Consider the following 22,121-nt stretch of genomic DNA (forward strand, 5'->3'; position numbering starts at 1 on the left):
TTCAGTTTGCAGATTGGTTTAAACTAATTTTCACCAGGATTCATCCAAACATTTCTGAGTGCTGAAAATGTATCTTGTAATGAAAATTTAGTAAAAAATGAGAAGTTGATTCAACACCAGACTCCCTTTGAATAAGTATTTATAAAGGTTTAAACTAAAATATTTTCTTCATCCTGATTTCAGTAATGTATTTCTTATACAGATACACTCATTTCAGAAAAGCTGTCATTTGAGTTAGTAAGATATTTGTTGTCTTCACTTTAAGTGTGGTACTACATACCTCACTTCAAAATTAAAGTCTACAAAATGTGGCTTTGAAACTGAAACTATTAATAACCCAGTACACAGACACACATTTTCAAGATTTATTTTCATGATCATATGAATTTTCAGTGAATCAGTAAAAAACCTGATTTGCATCCTGTCACACACGCTCTCTCTCTCTCTGTGTCCCTGCTTTGCAGAAGCTGACCCTGATCCACGTAAACAGTAACCAGTGTCTGGACAAGGCCAGCGAGGAGGACAGCCAGGTGCCCAGCGTCAGAGACTGCACACACACACGCTCCCAACAGTGGCTGCTCCGCAACGTCACACTACCAGAGGTCTTCTGACCACACTCCGCACACTCACAAACACACACACTCACACACACAGCGGCCCAGAGTAAGCAATCAGGGGAAAGGACGTGTTTGTTAAAATTGGGCACCGAGAAAGGAAAGACTTCCCACGAGGGGACTCGGGAAGGGAGGAGGACAGATCGGACGGTACTACCTCTGCCGGAGATCAGAGGGAGGAGTGTGTTTGACCCTCCTCAGAGCGAGAAGACAGGAAAGACTCCCTCTAGGAGCCGATGGCTGTTGTTTTACATTTGTTTTTTTGTTGTTTTTTTTAAAGACTCCTCGTGTGCGTGAATATGAGACTGACAGAGGCGAGGTCCTGCACTCACAGCTTCCCTGGACAAAGCAGTCCACCCTTCAACTCATCATTTAACGTTTACTGTCTGCCTGTTAAGAGAGTGTGTGTGCACTTATTTGTGTTTGAATGGATGGAGATGAATGTATGCTTTGAGAAGGGGGCTGAATTCTTTGTTGATTTCTTTTTTTTTTATTTAATTTTTTGTAATGGATTTTAAAAATGAACTCTGGTGAACTCCTATGAAGAAGTGTGTGTGTGTGTGTGTGTGTGTGTGTGTGTGTGTGTGTGTGTGTGTGTGTGTGTGTGTGTGTGTGTGTGTGTGTGTGTGTGTGTGTGTGTGTGTGTGTGTGTGTGTGTGTGTGTGTGTGTGTGTGTGAGAGAGTCTATCCTGTGTGCCTGTGTCAGAGCTCCTCCTACAGTCTTGCAGCAGTGTATGTCTCCCTCTGGTGTTACTCCTCAACATTTCATCCTACAGACTGAAGCCTCCTCGCCGAGGAATTCCAAGGGACACATAAAAAAAGTGAGAGGACTGAACACAACGTCTGCATCAGCAGAGATCTAGAGATAGAGAAATATGATGTTTGTGATATCTTGAGATTTCTATGTCCAGTTTTTACATGGCTTTGTGTGTTTCTACAGTCCTGTGAGAGTGCCACAGAGCAGTAGTCTGTCCGTCTATGTTGTCTTTAAAGATGTTTAACATAGAGCTAACACATACACACATGCACACACACACACAGAGAACTCTGCATATGTAATTGATGCTCACTGCCTAATGTAGTGTTAAACCATAGGGAGTTCTCCCATAATACACTACACAATCTCTCACTCTCACACACACACACACACACACACACACACACACACACACACACACACACACACACACACACACACACACACACACACACACACACACACACACACACCTCCTGTATACATATAGGAAAAAAGGCTGTGCTAGCCTGATAATTTAATCCATTTTGTCATATCTTCTTCTCAACGACCTCTTAAAAAAATACACTCCAAGGGCTTCTTTCCTCCAGTGGAGTGTGCGGGTGCGTCAGTGTGGATGTGGATGTGAGCATGTGTCTTCAATACTAATCCCAGTCCCATCAACCTCCCTGTGTACGTAGAAACAAACAGCTCTCCGATTCCTCGCTGTTGGACAGCCAGAGCCCGTAGTGTAGACTGACGGCAGATCAGCGTATCCCTGCTTCCATTGTACAAAAGAGCAAAAAGCTGCTTTTATTTCCTAACAAGAGCCAAGTCCCTGCACTCTCCTGAGGACATGTATACAGTAGGAAAGAGACTGCAGCTGTTAGAATAGCAAATGTCACTGAGGTGTGTTTGGAGACTTAATCAGGGACAGAATAAGGAGCGAAAAGGGTCGTACTGTGGATTACAAATAGCACAGCAAGCAGCAGCAGCAGACATATCTTAATCCATGACTACATATCTCACTCTGCAAGCTCACCTGCAGTATTTCACAATGGTTTAATCATATCTGAGCGAGCCAGACGGCTCCACAGTAACATCAATGCCTCATTCTCATTTCAATCATCATGCTTTTTTTCTTCCTTTTTTTATGTATCACTCCTGCCACTGCAAGCCAGGGCAGGAGAGGTGATTTCATAATGGATTTAACTATTTGGGCTTCCTCCAGTGGAGGAAGGGTTTACACATAGGACACGTCATTGATTCATTTTTGTTGTGGACACAGTAGCGAGAGGAGGCCGTCAACTGATTTCATGTCTGAGCGTGAGTGACTGTGTGGTGAAGATGCGAGTGTTTTGACTGTGACATAGAGGGAGTGTATCGATTGTTCAGATTTTTTTGGGGGGTGGGCAGGGGTGGGGTTTGAAGTTAATTGACATGTCCAGGGTTCCACACTGAGCTGATCCAAATGTAGACAAATAAAGGTGAAAAAGTTTACAGAACATGACAAGGAGAATGTTGATTTCTGCCTCCTTTTGTCTGCTAACACACACACCCACACACACACACACACACACACACACACCTTTCTCTCCTCACAAACACTAACAGCAGGTGACTGACATCAACGCTATTTCATTTGCACACGAATAGCAGTCAAAGGTTTAAATGAGATGTTTTTGCCTGGTGATTAATTAAATCGACTCATTTATAAATATATGTATTCAAGGCTGATACAGATGAGTTTGAAATATTAGATAATTTATCTGTCGATATGCTTTTTTTTTTTTTTTTTTTTTTTTTTTTTTTTAATAAACAAGAATTAAGTAGGAGCTTCACAGTTGGTTCTTTAATCTGCACTCAAGGTCTTCTTACATGCTTGTCCTGGAGCTTTCAATCATATTACACTGTCATCAAGCAATCTACTCAAGGGCTATTTTGTCTCATGCAATATGGTCAAAGTAGAAATTGTTTGGTCAATGGTAAAATTTGTATAACCCAAGATATGTGCTGTGGACATTTTACAAGTTGTTTTTTTACCTTCACATTTTATAGTTCTCTGTGGAGGAGAGACGATGTAATGGAGGCAGTTTTTTAAGTACCTCAAACATATCTTTGGCATTTCTTTCCTGCAGTGTCTTGCTACTTATCAGCTGACATATGTGCTGATAATCTAAAGTAATGAATTAGTAATATGTCATTTAAATGTTGCCCAACTGCTTACATCAGTTTTAGCAGAAAGAGAAAGAGTAGGGCAGAGTTTGAACCACATGGTCATGGGGATGGCATGCATGAGGCACCCCTAAATGCTAAAAGATGATAATCTGTTATATCCACACAGTGAGAGGAGACGTACAGTGCTGCAGCAGAGGTGAGTCTGTGCAGAAACGAGGTAAGTCCTGTTTGGGAGTGAGACTGTTCTCTGTTCCTCTTAATAAACACGGCGGTGCAGTGTGAAGATAATCGAGTCGGGCAGCGGACTTAATGCATGTTTTGGGGAGAGTAGATTATTCAGTGCTCGACTTGATCTGCTGAATTATTCATTTGTCAGGATTAGGCCCACCGAGAGCCACCAGGAAGATATATTGTTTAGACAGCAGTGTTTTGCATACACACCTTTTATATTACATGTTGATTCTCTGCATTTTTTGTTCAGACTGCATCTCCTGTAAGACACAAAATATACTCAAAAATAAAATGAGGTTTGATATTTTAATGCAACAGCTTCTCATTTCAGTTGAAACTTTGTCCCCAATAGGGCTAAATATGTATGCATCAGACTCACGTTTCATGCTTTTAACATTTTAGAAAAGCAGAGAACCTCAGATGTGAAAGTAAATGTGCAGAACCTGAATCTGTTCCTCTGCTCCCTTCTGGTCCTCTGTGAAAATGAATCTACCGTGTACATCCAAGAAAAGTCCTCTTCAAGGAGACACTGTCGCTCTGTTCTGTGCGACTGAGATGAATGATTCTGCCGTTAAGGAGTTTTAGAGTTGGGGTGAGTTCAGGAAGACTTGTTTAAATTCACTGCCGGCTTCACAAGAACTGTGTGGAGTCTTTGATCTGGAGAAATGGATCAAAGACGAATTGGACCGTAGCCCAGAGGGGAAACTCCAAGAAAAGACAGAATATTTAAGCATTTTCAGGAGAACAGAGTGAATTTATGAACTCTGTCTAATTAATTTGTTTTGAGAGTATTATTGATCCTTGTTTGTGAAATCAGCTTCATATTGTATTACTAAGACACTAAGTCTCATTAATTTAGACTCCACATCATTACTGGTTTAGTGAAACTGGTGCAGGGTTTGTTGCAGTTTTGGACTGAAAAGATGATGTAACACACTTAGACTCCAATCATCACCTGACACCTGTCGTTTCTTTTTATTATTGTTACAGATATTGTAATAACTGATCACAACAGCCAGCAGTTGTTGACAACCTCAATTGTTTATTAATTATCTTGGAATTTATGGCTTTGACTGAATTAATGACTTTTTTTTAATGAATAGAGAGATTTTATCATGTTTCAAAGGTGTTTTTAACCATCAGATTTTAAACTACCAACTTTTACAAGCCACAGTGCTCATTCAAAAATAGTCCATGTGGAGCTTCAACTGAGGGTAATAAAATGTTTTATTTTCTGGTCCATTTCCTCTGTATTCTTCATCCATTCACTGGATTGAATACAGTCTCTTATGTCGCTTTGAGGTCTTTCTAACAATAAAATATCTGTTGCTGTTTTTGCAGATTGTCAGTGTGTGAAGTCACCTGGAAGTTAATGATCTTGTGTCAGCTCTCAGGTGGGAAGATTACTATGATTTGCAGGTTTTCAGAACTCACAACACAACACAAAGACTTCATTACATGAGATTTATACTTTGTCTGACTGCGACCACCATCTGAAAATTACAGAGAATCCTCCTGTTCCCAAAAGACCTAAAACTGCAGTGTCATCAAGCCTAAACTGCCTAAACACACTGTTGTGTAAAAAGTACCTAAATACTTTAATGCCAGTTTACTGAGCACTTCTTCCTCCTCAGCCATTTCTTATAAAAACATTTATGAAGCTCAGATTTTTTAGTGACTTCACAACAGTTATTTGAGTTTAGGTTCGGTAGTTGAATGTCATGCTGTGGTGTCTGTGTTTATGCCTCAGTTTACATTAGACTTAAATTACCAGCAACCACACTTCAGCTTTCCAAGGATTTGATATTTATTCTGTCCATCTGTCCAGAGCCTCGCTGACACATTGACAATCTGTAAAGTCTTCACAGACCAGATGACACAGTCTGACTCACCCAAACACAGAGGGAAGCTTTTACTTCTTTTTATCCAGGGGAAAATTAGATGTTGGGTGTTTTTATTTCCTTATTTATGACCTGCTGTATATTTGTACAATTCTACAAAATCTATCCTGGGAGCTACCTGGCAGTCTCAGTCCTCTACCACAGCCCACAGCCCGCGCAGGTGGTCGAGTGGTTAGAGTGCATGGCTCATACGTAGCTGACCCCAGTTCAAATCCCAGCCAGAGGTCCTTTGCTGCATGTCACACCCCCCTCTCTATCCCATGTTGTCTGTCTACTGAGTGTATGTTTGCAAGTATATTAGTAGTTTAGCTGTAGATGTTTTCTTGTGTGTCTTAGTTATTTGTCATTAATTTCTCATTATTTTATTTCCATATTATTGAACAAACACATTGTGCAAATCTCCTTCAGTCTTCATATGGACATGATTTTTGACTGCAACAATGAAAATGGACAAATATTTGACAGAAAATTAATTGACTGAAATCTTAATTAACAAAATAGATTATTTCCAAAGCAACATTTTTTCAAAAGTGTTCATTTTTCTGTTATATGGAACAAAAACAATCTAAACTTTAGCTTTATAAAAAATGTCAACGATATGTCAGTTTTAGTCAATTCATTTTTCTGTTAATATTTGCTTTGTCAATTTTAACTGTTGCAGTTAAAATCATAAACCCTCATAAATCGCAAGATCAATAAAAAAAGTTTAGTCACAACATTTTTGGGGAAGATTTAATATATTTAAGTTTGAAATGGTTGGTGAACCAAAGCAAATTATTTGAATCTTGGCCTCTGGAAAATGTGATGTGCATTTTCACTATTTTCTGATATTTTATAGTCCTATATTCATCAAAGAAATTAAATAAAATCAACAATGATTATCAACCCTAAGATTAATCAGCAATGACAATAATGATTAACTGCAATCCTACTTCCACACAAAGGCAGACCAACAAAGCCACTGCTGTTTAAATGGTAATGTTTATTGGGTCAGTGCATAACCAGTACTAAAAAAAAAAGAAAAGAAAACCAGCACAGTATCAAATAAAAACTACAATCGTTTGGTTAAACAGTGAAACTACACACTTGTTCAAACCCGACCCAGACCACATCCAACCCTCCCACCCTCAGTCAGCTAACACAGTAGCCATGTATGATCAATGTGTCGCTTTACAAACACAATTCATCTGAACAGCTTGTTTATTAAAGCTTCAAGTGACATAAACTACTCTGCTTTCAGAAAAGTGCTTTCTGTATTGAAAAGTGTGGAGTATGCAAGTGCAAGAACGGATGAGCTGAGTAGAAAAAATAAAGACATTTCTAATGTATTTGGAGTAACAATTAGTCGTGACAGAGACGACGCAGAGTCACAGTTATCAAACTTGAGAGTACTCAAAAAAATACTCAGTCAGCCTTGTCAATATCAAGATATTCTGAGTGTAAACGTACATCAATACTGAGAGATGTGCAGAATAAGCATGTAAAAACTAAAAAAGGTGAGGTTGCGCTGATGTGTGTATATGCACTCACAGTGTTTTAAGGAATAAAGTTAAGTTTGAGATAAATTAAATGTAAAAGAATTCTCAGTAATAGTCTAGTGTTAGACTCAAGACCAATCTGATCCATTAAAGTAGCTCTTATCAATCCAAACCTGACCCTGCCATGTTAGAGGCATGTATCCATTAAAAATAACAACCGCGCAGATTCTTTAAAAAAGTGAAAAAGCAGTAGAGTGATCCTGGATCAAAGCCTGGTCCAGGAGAGTGAGAACGTGAATAACATTGAAACTAAAAACAGTTATTTACTCCTTCTATTGAGCCAGACATGAGAACTTTTATGGCAAGAAGTGCTCAGTTCATCTTTATCGTCACTACAAACTCTATGTAAGCCTCCGTGAGGAGAGAGGTAGGGAGTACAAATGCTGCACGACCAGATACTGCAGCTTCCAAACAGCCAGGGTGTGCAGAGTGGAAATCAGGGGCTTCGTAGATAAAATACATTATCTCACAATTTGCCACAAATTACACAATAATTTATAGGCATTTGTCAACATTATAAAATTAATTTAGGCACTGAGTTCTGAGAGATGATGTGATTAGCATCAATGTCTCCCATGTTTACACGTTAATCGTTAAGCCCAATGTCATGTCATTGGTCCAAGTTTAGGTTTAGGATGTACGCTCACATTTGTGATTTTAGGTTAAATGAGAGCAGCGGGTGCCATATTGCTCAGAGTAACAGCTCTGGTGAGCATACGGCATCGTGGGTAGCCAGTCATTACGCCGTCATCTCTTCTTGGTCAGGGGGCCGACCCTGTGGAGCAGGGCAGGATAGGGAGGGGAGCCTTACCCCTGCGGAATCAGCCAATAGGAAGCCAGACAAGGACACACCCTCTTGCTCTCACTCACTGGTCTTCTTCGGGACAGACGGGGTGGATTCTGTGAATGTCCTGAAGGAGACAAACAAGAGCAAAATGATGGCGTTTTGTTTGCATTTTGCAGAAGTTATTTCCAGCCTCCTTTGTGTTGTGTTACCTGAGGGGGTGCAGAGGCCGGCTGCTCTGCACCGGTGTGGGCAGTGCAGAGCTGGGACTCATCAGCATGGCGCTGTAGATATTGGCTGCAACCACCAGGATACAGAGGAGGATGGGCCCGATGATGGCTCCCTCCAGACCCAGATAGTATGCTCCTCCGGCCACTGCCAGGCCTGTCAGATAAGGGTGTCCACCCCTGAGACAAACAAAGACAGACCACACTGTTTTTTACATGTTTACCTAGATTATCAGTCTTGTCAAAAGTACATTATTGTTATTCTCCAACTAAATGTTTGCTGAAATGAAGTCAATCCATAAAATGTAATGTATGCTTTTGAAAATAGTTTGGCTAAAACTTCCAGATAAATATGAACATTTTTACAAAATGTGTGTATTTTGTTTTGAACAGTACACCACCTTCACTATATAAAGCTGGTGTGTTGAAGTCTGTATCTCCAATGAAAGATTTCCTCTTACTGTCAGTCTAACAGTCACTTTTGCAACACCTAACCAAAACATTGGTTTGGTGTTGCATTAAACTAACACTGGTCTAACACCAACCATGCAGGCCAGCGCTATGAGAAACATTTTTTCAACAGACTTCAGCAGCTGAGATAGATCACTATCTTGCCTGCTGTCTGGTGATGTTTTTATCAGCTTTATCTCAAACAGCTGACCGTTTATGAAACTGACTGAGGCAAATGAACACACTGTTTATAGACTTCCCCAACTGCTTGGTTTCCTCTCAAAGCCATATTATTGTGAGCTTGTGAGCATTACACAGTCACGGGTTGTGTGTTGAAACTTGTTGGTCAAGGTAAACACAAGACAAGCTTGTAAGAACGGTGCTGAACAAACATACCCAGAGATGTCAGAGTAGATGGCAGTGTCTACAAAATATGTTGGAAGTAGATGGAAGATGAGCAGCAGCACGGCCTTGACGCCTTCGCCCTGAGCCAGCCACAAGTCACACACAGCCGGCACTGCGGCCCAGTAGGTCCCCAGGAAGGGCACCGCACCCAGGATGGCAGCCAGAGCTTCAGAGGCAGGGGAGAAGGATTCAAAAAGTGAGAAAATAGCGACTGCGGCTTGGCAGGCGCAGGTATAGTGACAGCATGATCTGCTGTGAACATGCAGACTCACCAGAAGGAATGAAAACAATGTTGATGCCAAAGATTGTGTGTGTGAGCCAAGTGTAGAGGCCATAGAAGCCGGCCATTTTCAGAGAGGCGTCAAACACTCCTCTGTGCAACAAACACACAAGGTCAAAAATAATGTCCATGAGATATATTTTTAGACTCTTTGGCTATCACCTATGCACATGTTATGTTTGTGTGTGTGTGTGTATGTGTGTGACTACCTGATAGCCTCCTCTACAGACTGGCCTATGATATTAGAGGAAGGTCCCGGCTGGGAGAGGGGAGTCAGGCTGATCACCCATTTGACAGGTTTGTAGTATTCTCCGCTGGAGCTCAGCAGGTAGAAGAGAGTAGTCAGGAAGATCACCTGCATGCAAACACATACATGATGGAACAAATGTAAGATACAAACACATGATGGAAATCTGTGACGCTATGATCTCACGTCAATTTGAGCGACCTGGTTTGAGTTTTTAAGTTTGTGTTTATTTATTTACATAGGTTATTAATATTTCATTGAGTTTTACACAGATATAATAAAACCAAACATATACACACAAACTAGAAAAAACCCAATCTGCTAAGAGAGTAAATTGTAACCTGGCTGACGCACCAGATGGCTTGTTACACAGAACCATCTGAGCAGTCCCTGGAAACTGTTTGGAAAAGGGCACTTCCAAAAAAACCATAATCCTTTCCAGGTGATTGGATGAACCATCAGTCTGTTATCGTTCATCTTATCGTCCCTGGCAAGGCAGCTGGATTCGCAACACTGATTGGTCCGATCCACTGTGGTTCTGACATAAGTGCATAACTTGAGGCCTGATTTCTTGATGTTGCGAATCCAACTACCTTGCAAGGTTAAGTAGACTAGGCTTATTGATTAATTACCTTTTTTTTTTAAACTAATTGTCATTCAATTGCAATATGAACAACATCCTAATTTCCTAATAACCAATAGATTGGTTATTTTGTTACAGACCTAATCAACATGTTTTCTCTATCTCAAGTTTATATCAGGTCATGTCATGTTTCATACCAGACTGAGGGCAAAGTTGAGCAGAGCCGTGCCACTGTGGAACAAGACAGTGAAAAGAGTGGTCGTCGTGGAGATGAGGAGGCCGACATTCCTACTCATTACCACCCACAGAGACTCCAGGATCTACGAAACAACAAATACAGAGTAAACTCTCACTGAAATATGACTTAACACTCAGACAAACAAATGATGTAGCACCTGCTGGCTTTTTAGGCAACGTTTTTTCAAATGAAGCGACAGAAATATTACATGTGATAATAGACTGACAGATACATGAAATCAAAATACATGCAAATTCTCCTCACCTCACCTCATAAAGCAGATAGTGTTGAAACAAACACACCCATACTTACAGACAGGAGAGTCTCAATATTCTCCTGCAGAAAGGAGGCAATGTCCTTCCAGTCCAGGATGTCCACTAACCAGCTGTTCTGCCTCCCCAGTATCTTCTGACCACGATGCCGTCCGGTGTGTGTGACGTTCTGGACATATGTGGATAGTATTTTATGTAAAACTGTACAATTGTATACTGAGTATAAGATTTCAGGAGATTGTAAATGTCGTCCCTCTAATGCTACCTTCACAAACCAGGATTGGTAGAGTCTGTCCCAAAGCTCTAAAACCTGCTTTTCAATCACGGCTGTGTGGTTTGCCCGGTCTCCTAAAATCTTATGAAGCTGCACACAAAGAAAAAGAACAAAGATTCACTGCATAAGAGGCAAGTGGTCACTTTTTTCATTCCTCCATATTCAAAGTCACATAAATCATTAAGAAACATAGAATTCTGTTATTCTTACCCGGTGTGTTATCCATTCTCTCCCGTGCTGATAGACATTTGTCGCAGCTGAATTCAGGGCCTTCTGGACCACACAAGCCTCTGGGAGCCAACTATATGAGAGCAGAGTAAGAAAAGAAAAGAAAAGAAAAGGACATTCAGGTGGTTAGAGGAAGAGAGATCATGACCTCAAATGCAAAAGAGAAAAAATTTTAGTAAAAAAGTACCTTGCCCATTCTGGGTGGTTGGAGACAGTCTCGTTGATGAGGTTACTGGTTACATTAATAATGTGAACACTTTCATGATGAACCTAGAAAGATGAATTATTTGAATGTATTATCCTGGACACCATCAGTGTTTCCATAATGATGTGAAGTCACTAAAAGTACCATGGCAGTGAGCAACAGGGCCATGAGCAGTGTCCCTGTGACCAGCAGGATGATGATGAAGATGCTGATGATTTTATCCAGAGAGCGCTCCAACCACACGATCATCTGAGAGAGAGAAGGAAGATACAGACAACAAGGAAGAGAGAGGAAAGGGAGGACCAGAAGAGTGAGAAGCAGACAGAAAGTCAATGCTGTTGGGAACGAGTAAAAAACATACAGTGATCAGGCACATGGAGAAACCTGCGTCCTTCCTGTCAAGAAGCTGCCAGTTTGAGCCCTCAGGACAATTGTTGACTTAATGAACCAACAGCGAGGACGTCCTACACACATACACGCACACATATCATTGCACTTCAGCATGGAAAAATTTAGGCTGTGTGCTGCTGTACAAGTGACTTATCCAAGCTTAAATGTGTCGTAACGGTGTCCAACTGTCTTCCTAAGTCAAACTCAGGTTTCTCAATGCTCCAAATCTGCATCAACAGCAAACTTATAACAGCTTTAGTCTACATGTGTATGTGCCCACATGTTAATGTCACAGATGCCACAAGTTACTGGAAGAGTGGATGCCTCTTTCCTATGAAGCCATGACCTGATGGTTTGTCAATATATTAATGGTGACATGACACTACAGAAAACATCCAACAAAAAATATGCGTAATCTTCTTAGTGAATGCCTTTCTATATTCAGTTTCTTACCCTCTATAAGAATAAAAAACCTATAAGATTAAACCTGCCTTACAGAAAGATATAAAGATTATAAATTACAAGCTGACTGATGTGGATTAAATCCAGTACAGAAAAAAACCATTGGTAAACAAAAAAATGGAAACACCACATAAAGAAGAGATTTAAATTTTGAATGAAGCAATTCAGGCAATTAAACTGGCAACTTAGTGTATTGAGTACGAATTAGCAACAAATATCAGCTTTTAAGAGGTCAACCACCACCACTTAATTCAACATGAAACTACTAATTAAGTTTTATATGGCAAACACGGTCAGTACATTAATTACAAAATGTATATTTTCTTAATGCGGCGCAGGGAAAGTCTTGAAAAATTATGAATACATAATTAGCATTACACACAGACAACTCTAAGTTTCATAAATTGGTATTCACGTCTCCAAAGTCAGTCCACAAATATAAACAAACTAGTGTAAGAAGCACAAACCTCAGACAAAAAGTGTCACCTTTTTTTTTTGGCACCCAGATCAGTTCATACTTTAAGGAAGCCAGATGACACCTTCAATGCAACCCTGCGGCTGACTGTTTCAACACAGTGGTGAACTTGTACCAGCATGATCATCTCGTGATTATGTCTAAATGGTTCACCATGACTCTGAGTTCAAGATCTAGACTTAGTTGAATATTTAAGCAAAGTTAAAGCAAAGCTAAACAAAATGGTCACTTTAGTATCACTCAAGTATCTTCAGACTATCCTACTACATACAGTTCAGACTGTGAAGTTTTTGAATAGATAAAAGTTGGCTCTTTTTTTTAGTAGATGTTCACAATCTGTTTGGTGTTTCCATTGTTTTGTCTGTGTCCAGCCTCATTCCCACCCATAAAAGCTCCTGAAGCATAATCACATCTCTCTGCAGGTTCTTTCTGGGAGACCATGGGCAGCGTTTCTCCACAATCTTCATTAAAAACTTAACAAGCTTATTTTTCAGGAAATTATAGAAACACTGCCCCTCTCCTCCCACTCTGCACTGCTCTGTCTACATCACCCATCTCTCCATGCACCTCACACACTCTCAAGCCAAATCTGCCGGTTACATCGCAGCAGGGAAGATACAGACGGGGCTGAGGGTCCGACAGGAGCCCCCCCTTCCCCGAAAGTAGCTTAAAAGCAGGAAGCAGGGAAGCAGCAGTGAGAGGACAAACATTTAGACAACATGAGACAGTGATAAAATGGATGGGTAAAGCGCCAATCCAAGCTACTGCAAGGTGTGCTCACACCTTCACACATAACTACACAGGTTATTTCCCTTTTTTCTTCTCTCTCTCTCTCACAAACACACACTTTCTGTCAGTCTCTCGGTCTCTCAGCACTCTGTTCCTCCAGATCATTACCTGCTTGTTAAGCCAATGCCAGAGCTTGGGGAGGAGACAAAGAGACATTGGGAAGATTATTACTGGAAAGATGTACGCAGCAGTCATCACACATACCCGTGAACACAGCTTGTGTTTGGTTGCAGACAGTAAGGGGGGATCAGGAAGAGGAGAGTGGCAGGCAGGTTTTAAGGGACCACATACAGGGAGTGTGGACTAACTATACAGTGCAGTGAGGTGCAAATCATTGTGATTACAAACACTCAACATAACTACATCTCAAAACCTTTTCATGTAAAAGGTGTCAGCAATAAGGCCATTAGCGTCATACAACTGGAAAAATATTAAACATTATGGAGGGTTCATCAGCTACATGACCTTAAACTGAAAAAACTAATTTTATATGGCACCAGATTCATCACTCTAAGATCCACCTCAGTATTTTCTAGACTCAGGAGTTTAAGCTGAATGAAAACGATGTCAAATCAGGTGTGAAAAGGGGTTTTAATAAATGCAAACACAACAAAAACACAACTTTATAGCTGTTTTTGTGTCTTTTCTACGTTCAGCCTGGGGTAACTGGCTATAATGCTTGTATATAATTCTACACATAACCATGTTACATCTTCACATTATAGATGTTCAGATGTACTTCAGTACACAACACTGGCATCAACAAAAATGTACTTATTTATTTTTGAGGCCTTCTTATTGTGATTTTGTAGTGAAAAGAAATTCTACCAAAATCTTACTGGTTATGTGGTTATGATCCTAAAATGTATAAAAACTTCCTTTCTCACCGTTTCTTGGAGAGCAGTAGTTTTCAAAATCTGAAAACATGAGCGCAAATACATTTTTTAAATCATACGTGAGACACATACAGGATGTCCAATAGAGAAAAGATCCTGCACAGTATCTGAAACTGATCCAATAAGTAATGTCTGTTTGTCTTTCGATACTGTTCCATTTAATAGCGTTTAACAGTCCCAGTATGATCCTCATCATATTTTAATAGAAGCTCATGTATTTCACAGCACTAAAAACAGACGTGTTTGCATTCAATTCAAGGAATAATTTTGCTAAATTATTTTAGTACTTTTACAGAATCCTTAATGATCAGTGTAAATCAAACAGACAGAACCTAATAGTCACTGAGGGCCTTGAATGAGGACAGTGAACACCGTGAACACTAAAAACATACACCAGTGATGGAGTAAATATGTGTGTGTGGTGACTAAGGGCCCCATTTTAACGATCTATAGCAAATGCCGTAAAGCACGTGGCGCAAGTACCTTTAGGGCGAGTCCAAATCCACCTTTGCTATTTTAACGGCGGAAAAATGGTCAATGCGCCAGGCGCATGGTCCAAAAGGGTTGGACTTAAATCCCCTCATTAATCATAGGTGTGTTTTGGGCGTAACATGCGGTAAACCAATCAGAGTGTCATCTCCCATTCCCTATATAAAAGCCAGGAGCACTGTCACTTTGGCGGATTGCTATTATAACGGCGCATTTGCCAAGCAATGCGTTTCAAGAATAAAACATAACTTACTTTTTGCTGAAAAGAAAGTTATAACTGACCAGCGTGATGAGTGTAGAGGTGTGTGTGGTTACACTGCAGCAGCCTGGTTTCATCAGCTGATTTAATAAACAGTGAGTGGCTGTGCGTAATGGCACTGCGCTCTGTCCAGCATCTCAGAGGCTGCAGACTTATTAACACATCAGTCCTACAGTATAAACAACTGTGGATAACAGATATTCTCCCACATTCATTGACAGATCAATACAGATGTTTTAACCACAGATGTTCAGATACTTTTCTTGTTGGTAAAATCACTAAGTGGAAGCGGAGCTCTTTCCTCCAGAAGCAGGCGTGGTTCTGAGACCCATTTTCCACAAAAACACCAACAACTCACTTTGTGCTGCATATTTTCGAGTCTCCTCCCGTCTTGTCGCCGTGCATGCAGCTGCACACCACACAGACATCGTGGCGCTTTGTTTTTATTTGTTTATCTTTTAATTACAGTTTTAGTTCTCTTTTAAATGGTTTTGTTCAATCATGGAATAACAGGTAAACTCAGCAGGGTTTTAATTGTTGAAAGTATCTAAACCTGATCAGTGTCATCTCAAGAATATGTGTTAAATATTGTTCAAAACCTGTTTTAATCATGTTAACCTTTCATACAGTTGTTAGGACTGTCCGCAGCAGCACTCTCCAAGGTGCTGACCCCCCCACTAACAAACATACACAGTAGTGGAAGGCTCATTCTCATTTAATCTGTTATTTTTACAATTAATTAAATCTGATAAATATTATGACTAACCAATGTATTGTATATCCAATGTATAACATGTATTTTCTTATATATGTTGATGTAATACTTTTATTTCTATTTGTTTGTATGTTTCTGTGCCGCTGCCTATCCCTGTGTGTGTAACAGGCAGAGTATATATTCATTGTGCGCCCGCCTATTCAAATCTTGATAATGCGCCCTTAAAATAACAGTGAAATATATGGCAGTGACTTCAGACCGGGTTTTTTTTTGCGCAATCGCCTTAAAAACCTTATTTTGAGATCAACAGGCCCACGGGAGCACGGACAGGAGAAAAGTACATTTGCTATTTAGACAACGTGGGCGCAGGGCGAGAAAATGACAACTCCGTCGGTCTGAAACTAACAAAGACACATGCTTCGTGCCCGCCATCCGCTGTGCGCCGACCGCAAGATGGGGCCCTAAGTGTTTAAAATCAAAGACAGAAGGAATAAGGACAGTAGCCGCTGGTGTTACCTTAGTGTCAGTACGCAGCAGGAACTGAGTTAGGCCTTTGATTGGTCCGGGCAGCAGGGCCTCCTCTCGCTCACGTCCAAACTTCTCCAGCACCGCCCACCATGCGGTGAGAGTCTGCTTAATAAAGCTCTTCATCCCAAAGTGGACCACCAGCTTCTTCAGCACCCACACTAAAGTATCAATGCAATGTTCGTGTGAGTGCAGCAGATCTGAGAAGTAGCATGTGACAGGGAGTGTGCATTCATATGTGTATTACCAGCCACTGGGATAGGAAGCAGCTGTAGGATCCACAGGTTGAGCCAGATCTGAACCAGGACTATGGCCCAGACCAGCAGAATAAAGTAGATATCACTGGCTCTTTGGGAGCTCCTCTCTCTCGAGAAGAGGCCGGCCGGTAATGTACGAGAGCCTCGAGGGAAGCCAGGTGTGGCGGGGATGGATCCAGAACCCACAGAGTCTACGCCATCTTTGAGGAGATGAGGGAAACACACATGTTAGAAAGAGGAAGAAAGACCAGGATTAGTTGAACCAAGTGAAACCAAAAGTGTCTTGAGTTGCAATTCCTCTAAAAAAAGTTTAAAAAACTAAAATCTTATATTAAATGAAAGTTACAAAATTCAAACTTCTCTATTAACAGTACTTTTTTCTCATTTTAGTATATGGTTTTCTCACATTTTCTTCCCATGTAACCTGTAATAAAGTTCCTGTGACCTCACCTGAGTTTTCACCGGGCTCCGTTTTAGGCTGGATGTTGCTACAGGAAATCGCCATGTAAAAAGTGTTAGCAGCAAATGACAACACCTGTCCTGACAGCTCTCCTGGGGAGACGAAGAAGGACAGAAAATAACAGTCACACACAGAGCCAACGTAGCTGCGGAGAAAAAGCAACACACTTCTAGACTAGATATGATGTAATCTAAGTGGTGGTTGAGCTTGACAACCATGGTAGACAAATTACAATAGACGACATTAAAATAAGTGTATTGTAGAATAAATTCAAGTGAATATGTGTGTGTGTGTGTGTGTGTGTGTGTGTGTGTGTGTGTGTGTGTGTGTGTGTGTGTGTGCGTGTGTTTGTATGTTCGTGTCCATTAACACCCACCTCTGCCAGGGACAGGTGGTTTCTCTTGAGAGCCCACGATGAGCAGTATAACAACAACCATAAATATGGGCACTCTCCACGAGCCAGCCAGAGACACTAAAGAAGGGAGAAATGGGAGTGAAGAAGTGTTGAAAAATGCCCACATATAGATTTGAGTGAACTTCTAATCTAGTTTATTGTTTTAACTGACCTAACAAAGTCGATCAGGGCCTCAGGTGCAGACCCAGGAATGTTCAGAGAGCGCAATTTTAAAACTTTAAACTCTATTTCTTGTGGAGAAATGTTCATCTAACACTTTGCAAACAGAAACTTGTGTGGAATACTCTGTTATCCTATATAACATCAGGACATGCCGACCTACAGACACTGTACTTTGGAACATGGAAAGCAAGAAGGAAAGTAAAAATGCCATGTTTTAAAGAGACCATTATCTATCTATTTCATCATCTATTACATCTATTTCATTAGATATTAACAACATGACTGCATCAAGTGATCTGTCCAAGGATATGTAAGTGGCAGCTGCTGAGAATATCCAAAACAACACTTTCATCATTTTATCACTATCTTTGTTTTTTGTATTCATGGGAACCAATGTATTGTCTCTCTCTCTTAAATGTCGACGTTATGTTGAACTTATTAATTAATGACCTGTTTTAACACACAAGAAAACATGTCAACTGTGTGGTGCATTGGGACTAAATATACTTTATAACAAAACAGTCAGGGATTTACATAATCATATTGATACATTGGTCAGCAGAAAATACTGCCTATATTGGCCCATCCCAGACATATCAGTATCAAAATATATGTGGTCTCAAATCTGGAAATATTTTATTTTATTTTATTATATTACGTTATATAAATAGCATTTTATGTATATTAGATTTTGATCAATTATTTGAATTATTTTTTTCTTAATTCAAGGTTTTGTTTGTTTTTTAGTTGTGTTTTTTATTCATAGCTATTTATAATTATTCAATTCCCAGTTTTTTCCCCAGTTTACAGTTTGAGTGCACTGATGTCATTTTGGACAATAGAGTTTACTGTTTAACTGCCTTCATTACATATCTTTTTCAGAAGTCAGTATCGGAACTTTCTTTACTCCCTAATATCAATATCGGCCCCAAAAGTCCAGTATCTGTCGGGCTCTAATCATTTCGTCCAGTCATGCTGCAGTATTTTTATACAGAGTCATGCCAAACATGGCACACTAGCACCTCTGCTTAATAGCTTCAAATCACCTTTAACATTTAACGTCTGAAGGTCAACACCACTTTTCAGCTCGCTGTAAGCTACTAAAAATACAGTAGACTTCCTCATCTTACAATACAGCACTGCATGTGATCTGTCAGATGAACTTCTAGACCTGTGGAAGCATTTCCTTGTCTCAACTAGAAAACTAGTTTACACCTTTGCCTTTGGGGAAAATATGGTGTTTGGCTTCATTTTCTGAACCTGCTGCACTCAAGTAGACAAAATGTGAAAAAAATCTTCCCTGGGGCAAAAAAAAAGAGTTTGCATAAAAGTAGGATTTAGCATGAGACGTGTCCCAGCAGGTCCCCCCCCCCCCCCCACACACACACTCACCAATGTAGAAGAGCAGGATGGCCCAGACAGGAAGAGCCAGAGCCCTCAGGTAGCGCTCGGTGTGAGGACTCCACTTGAAGCAAACTGCAAACATGTAGCCCACCACCACAGTGCACACCTGAGAGGAAACAAGGAAAGCCACAATGACAAAAAGATAACAACTTCCGATCTGTTGGTGCTTCTTCACAAAAACTCATTTGTTTTTAAATCTCCAGCATCTTCTGTAGTATTCCTGAACTTTCGGTCTCATTTACAGTATTCAATTATTGTTTATGGTGTATACTGAGAATGTGAGGCAGGACAATAATTTTTATATTACTGTTTATCAACTTTCAGTGGCATCATATTATGACAATAAATATAAAACGTGTTTCTCTGACTGTGTAGGTACAGCCTGTCATGACAGGATGTTTTTTTTTATCCTGTGTCTGCTGCACATTTTAGGGCCTTGACCAATCAGACTCATTTGTCATGCTGAACTTTTTCCGACCTCGGCAAACAGTCTGCAGCAAACAATCGGTCGTTTGTTGTTTGTTAGTGAAATCCTGTAATACGATGCTCCAGTCTGAAATTAACTGGTCACCACAAAGGTCTTCGCTGGTTTCACAGCACACAAAGACACCTTTCGATGTAATTGAATACAGTGTCTTCCAACCTATTTATAGACAAGGACCCTGTGTCGGTCATCCTCTGTGTTTGGAAAAGGGACAGACTGTCTGAGAAAATACATTTAATGAAATCAGTCTCTAGTAAAAGCGCAGCTGGGTTCAGGGCCCTGGAGCTGTTTTTGGATTAATAAGATATTGATCGATCAGACACTAAAACTGCAGCAAATTAGATCAGATGACATACAAATTTAGGCATATATTCCAAGAAAATCACTTTTTCTTTGCTGAGGTTAACAGGATAACACTTATTAGAAAAGAACAAATCAAAGACAAACAAATTGCAGCTGTAAGTCAGTGTGCAAAGCTTGTTATTCGTTTATTAATTACTAACCATTTATGGAATTGTTATGATAATATGATCATATTATATCACTCATCAACTTCTACTATTCAAATGAATGATTCTGTAACTAATCCCTCTTTTTCATATTCAAATTAATCTTCAGATTATTTACTCAATTAATCCATAAAGTGTCCGAAAATTATGAGGAATGTCTGTCTCAAACAATTCCCCATGGTTTTACCAAAATATATATAATTCACAACCATATTAGACTTTAGAAACCAGCATATATTCACATTTGAGAGGCTGTAATCACCGAGTTTGGGGAATGTTTGGTTAATAAAAATCAAAAGAATCTAATTTGTTGTTACTTTTCTGTCTACTGACTAATCTATTAATTGATATTTAAACACAGTATTTGAAGATTACTGATGATTATGAAACATTACTGATAATTATAAACATTTTGGTATTAAATAGAGTCACATGGTCCAGCCTGAGCTGCAGACTGTTCAGTGACCCAGTGGACTGACCTCGCCCACTCAGACAGGGAGTCTTTTGTCATTACTATTGGGGGGGGCGAGGTGGGTGTCACTGTCCATTCACTTACCCACACAGTGTGGAAACAGTCCAGCGCAGCCCCGATGATCCCACAGACGTGTCCGAGCATCACCTGCATGCCGATGACGCTCCAAGTCAGGTAGATGAAGTAAACCAGCGGAACCCCGGCCCCGATCACCAGCAGGATGGTGAGCCTCTCCAGCACCAGCCTGCCCATCGCCTCCACCCCGTAGTTCACACACCACACCGGAACCAGCAGGGTCCCCACCACGATGGGCGTCCCGGTATCCTGCAGGCCGCTGAGCCACGAGCGGCCGAGCCGGGCTAGAGAGTACTTGAAGGGGTGTAAGAAGGTGCCGCAGAGCACCGCCCAGAGCAGCGGGCGGAGGAAGGCCTCCAGGATGAAGTAGACCAGGACAGCCGCCCCGCAGCAGATAGCTACGAAGATCATCGCCCCGGTGTTATAAAAGGCCTGTTTAATATTCTTGTCGAACTTTAGGGACGACGGCTGAGTCAGCAGCTGGCTCATCATCCCGACGGCTGGTTGCACGCTCTCGGAGAAAGACACAAAGTGAGGCCGCCCAACGTGAGGGCTCCCCGGGGGAGAGACAGCGGCAGGCTCCGGTGCAGAGTCCTCCTCGTCTGCCATCTTCACCGATTCCGCTTGGGTAGTCTGACGAGTGCCACCGCGTGAGGGAGGAAAACATATGACGTAACCCTGACGAAATACCCAAGGGCACCAAGGGAAATGTAGTGTAAATGGGAAAAAACAAAGTATTTTAGTCTTTTATTTATTTATTATAATATATAGCCTAGTTGATTTCATGTACATTTTATTTGTCCATTCATTTATTTATTGGTATTACTATTTATTATAGATTTTTTTTTTTTTTTTTTTAATTCCATCTTAAAAAAATTTTTTAATTATTTTTAGGCGTCATGTTACTTACTGTAGTATTAAGGGTGCAGTGTGAAGGATTTAGTGGTATCTAGTGGTGAAGTTGTAGACTGCAACCACCTGAATAACCTTACCCTAGCCCTCCCTCCAAGCCTGTAGAACCTACAGTGGCCGTGAAACTCAAAAATTCAAAAGGCCCTCTCTTGAACCTGTGTGTGGTTTGTCCGTTCTGGGCTACTGTAGAAACTGTGGTGGTGCAACATGGTAAAGAGGACCCGCTCCCTGTCTAGATATAAAGGGCTCATTCTACGGTAACGAAACACAATGTTAATACAGAAAATATTCTTAAAAAATGTTCACTATGACTCTATCTTCTGAGAAGGCTCTGCAGCCTCGGTGTCAGTAATTAACTGTTGAACTATGACAAAATGAGCTCAAAAGTATGATAGCCGCTTATGGTCTTTATGTAGAATTTAAACAAGAGCTTTAATGGTGAAAGTATCTGTTGTATGATAACCCAAAATACAGAATGGCTATTTGTAACTTTAGAGTTCAAAACATCAAAATTCCCAACGGGAAGATATAAAGAGCTGAATAGAAACCAGAGGATCTGCAGCCTTTGTAATGACAACCA

At 40.6% G+C, this 22,121-nt stretch overlaps 2 protein-coding genes across 4 annotated transcripts in view; one reads left to right on the forward strand and one right to left on the reverse strand.

Moving 5' to 3' along the window:
- galnt1 (UDP-N-acetyl-alpha-D-galactosamine:polypeptide N-acetylgalactosaminyltransferase 1) overlaps nucleotides 1–3,077 on the forward strand; it is a 41,962-nt gene extending 38,885 nt beyond the window's left edge. For all 3 annotated transcript variants that reach the window (XM_062422134.1, XM_062422136.1, XM_062422137.1), the window contains one exon: nucleotides 465–3,077. In XM_062422134.1, coding sequence (XP_062278118.1) covers nucleotides 465–611 — 147 coding nt within the window. In that variant the 3' untranslated portion in view covers nucleotides 612–3,077. The remainder of the gene's footprint in view (nucleotides 1–464) is intronic.
- A 3,556-nt stretch (nucleotides 3,078–6,633) lies between these two features.
- On the reverse strand, nucleotides 6,634–21,316 carry tmem245 (transmembrane protein 245). The gene is made up of 17 exons (XM_062422149.1): nucleotides 20,639–21,316; nucleotides 19,078–19,195; nucleotides 17,485–17,580; nucleotides 17,099–17,200; nucleotides 16,639–16,848; nucleotides 16,383–16,552; nucleotides 11,536–11,640; nucleotides 11,374–11,456; nucleotides 11,169–11,259; nucleotides 10,950–11,048; nucleotides 10,725–10,853; nucleotides 10,372–10,494; nucleotides 9,554–9,699; nucleotides 9,337–9,437; nucleotides 9,056–9,230; nucleotides 8,195–8,389; nucleotides 6,634–8,109 (listed from the first exon to the last, which is right to left on the reverse strand). The coding sequence occupies exons 1-17, from the start codon at nucleotides 21,236–21,238 to the stop codon at nucleotides 8,061–8,063; spliced, it is 2,592 nt and encodes an 863-aa protein (XP_062278133.1). The 5' UTR covers nucleotides 21,239–21,316; the 3' UTR covers nucleotides 6,634–8,060.
- Between the last annotated feature and the right edge of the window lie 805 nt (nucleotides 21,317–22,121).

The sequence above is a fragment of the Scomber scombrus genome, chromosome 7, assembly GCF_963691925.1.
Source record: "Scomber scombrus chromosome 7, fScoSco1.1, whole genome shotgun sequence".
NCBI classification, from domain to species: Eukaryota; Metazoa; Chordata; class Actinopteri; order Scombriformes; family Scombridae; genus Scomber; species Scomber scombrus.

Coding starts and splice junctions, on each gene's coding strand:
- tmem245 (XM_062422149.1), bottom strand. CDS start 21,238: ATGGCAGACGAGGAGGACTCTGCACCGGAGCCTGCCGCTGTCTCTCCC. Junction 16,849..17,098: donor GGAGCCCGGTGAAAACTCAG/GTGAGGTCACAG, acceptor ATCTCCTCAAAG/ATGGCGTAGACTCTGTGGGT. Junction 10,495..10,724: donor ATATTGAGACTCTCCTGTCT/GTAAGTATGGGT, acceptor GTTGTTTCGTAG/ATCCTGGAGTCTCTGTGGGT.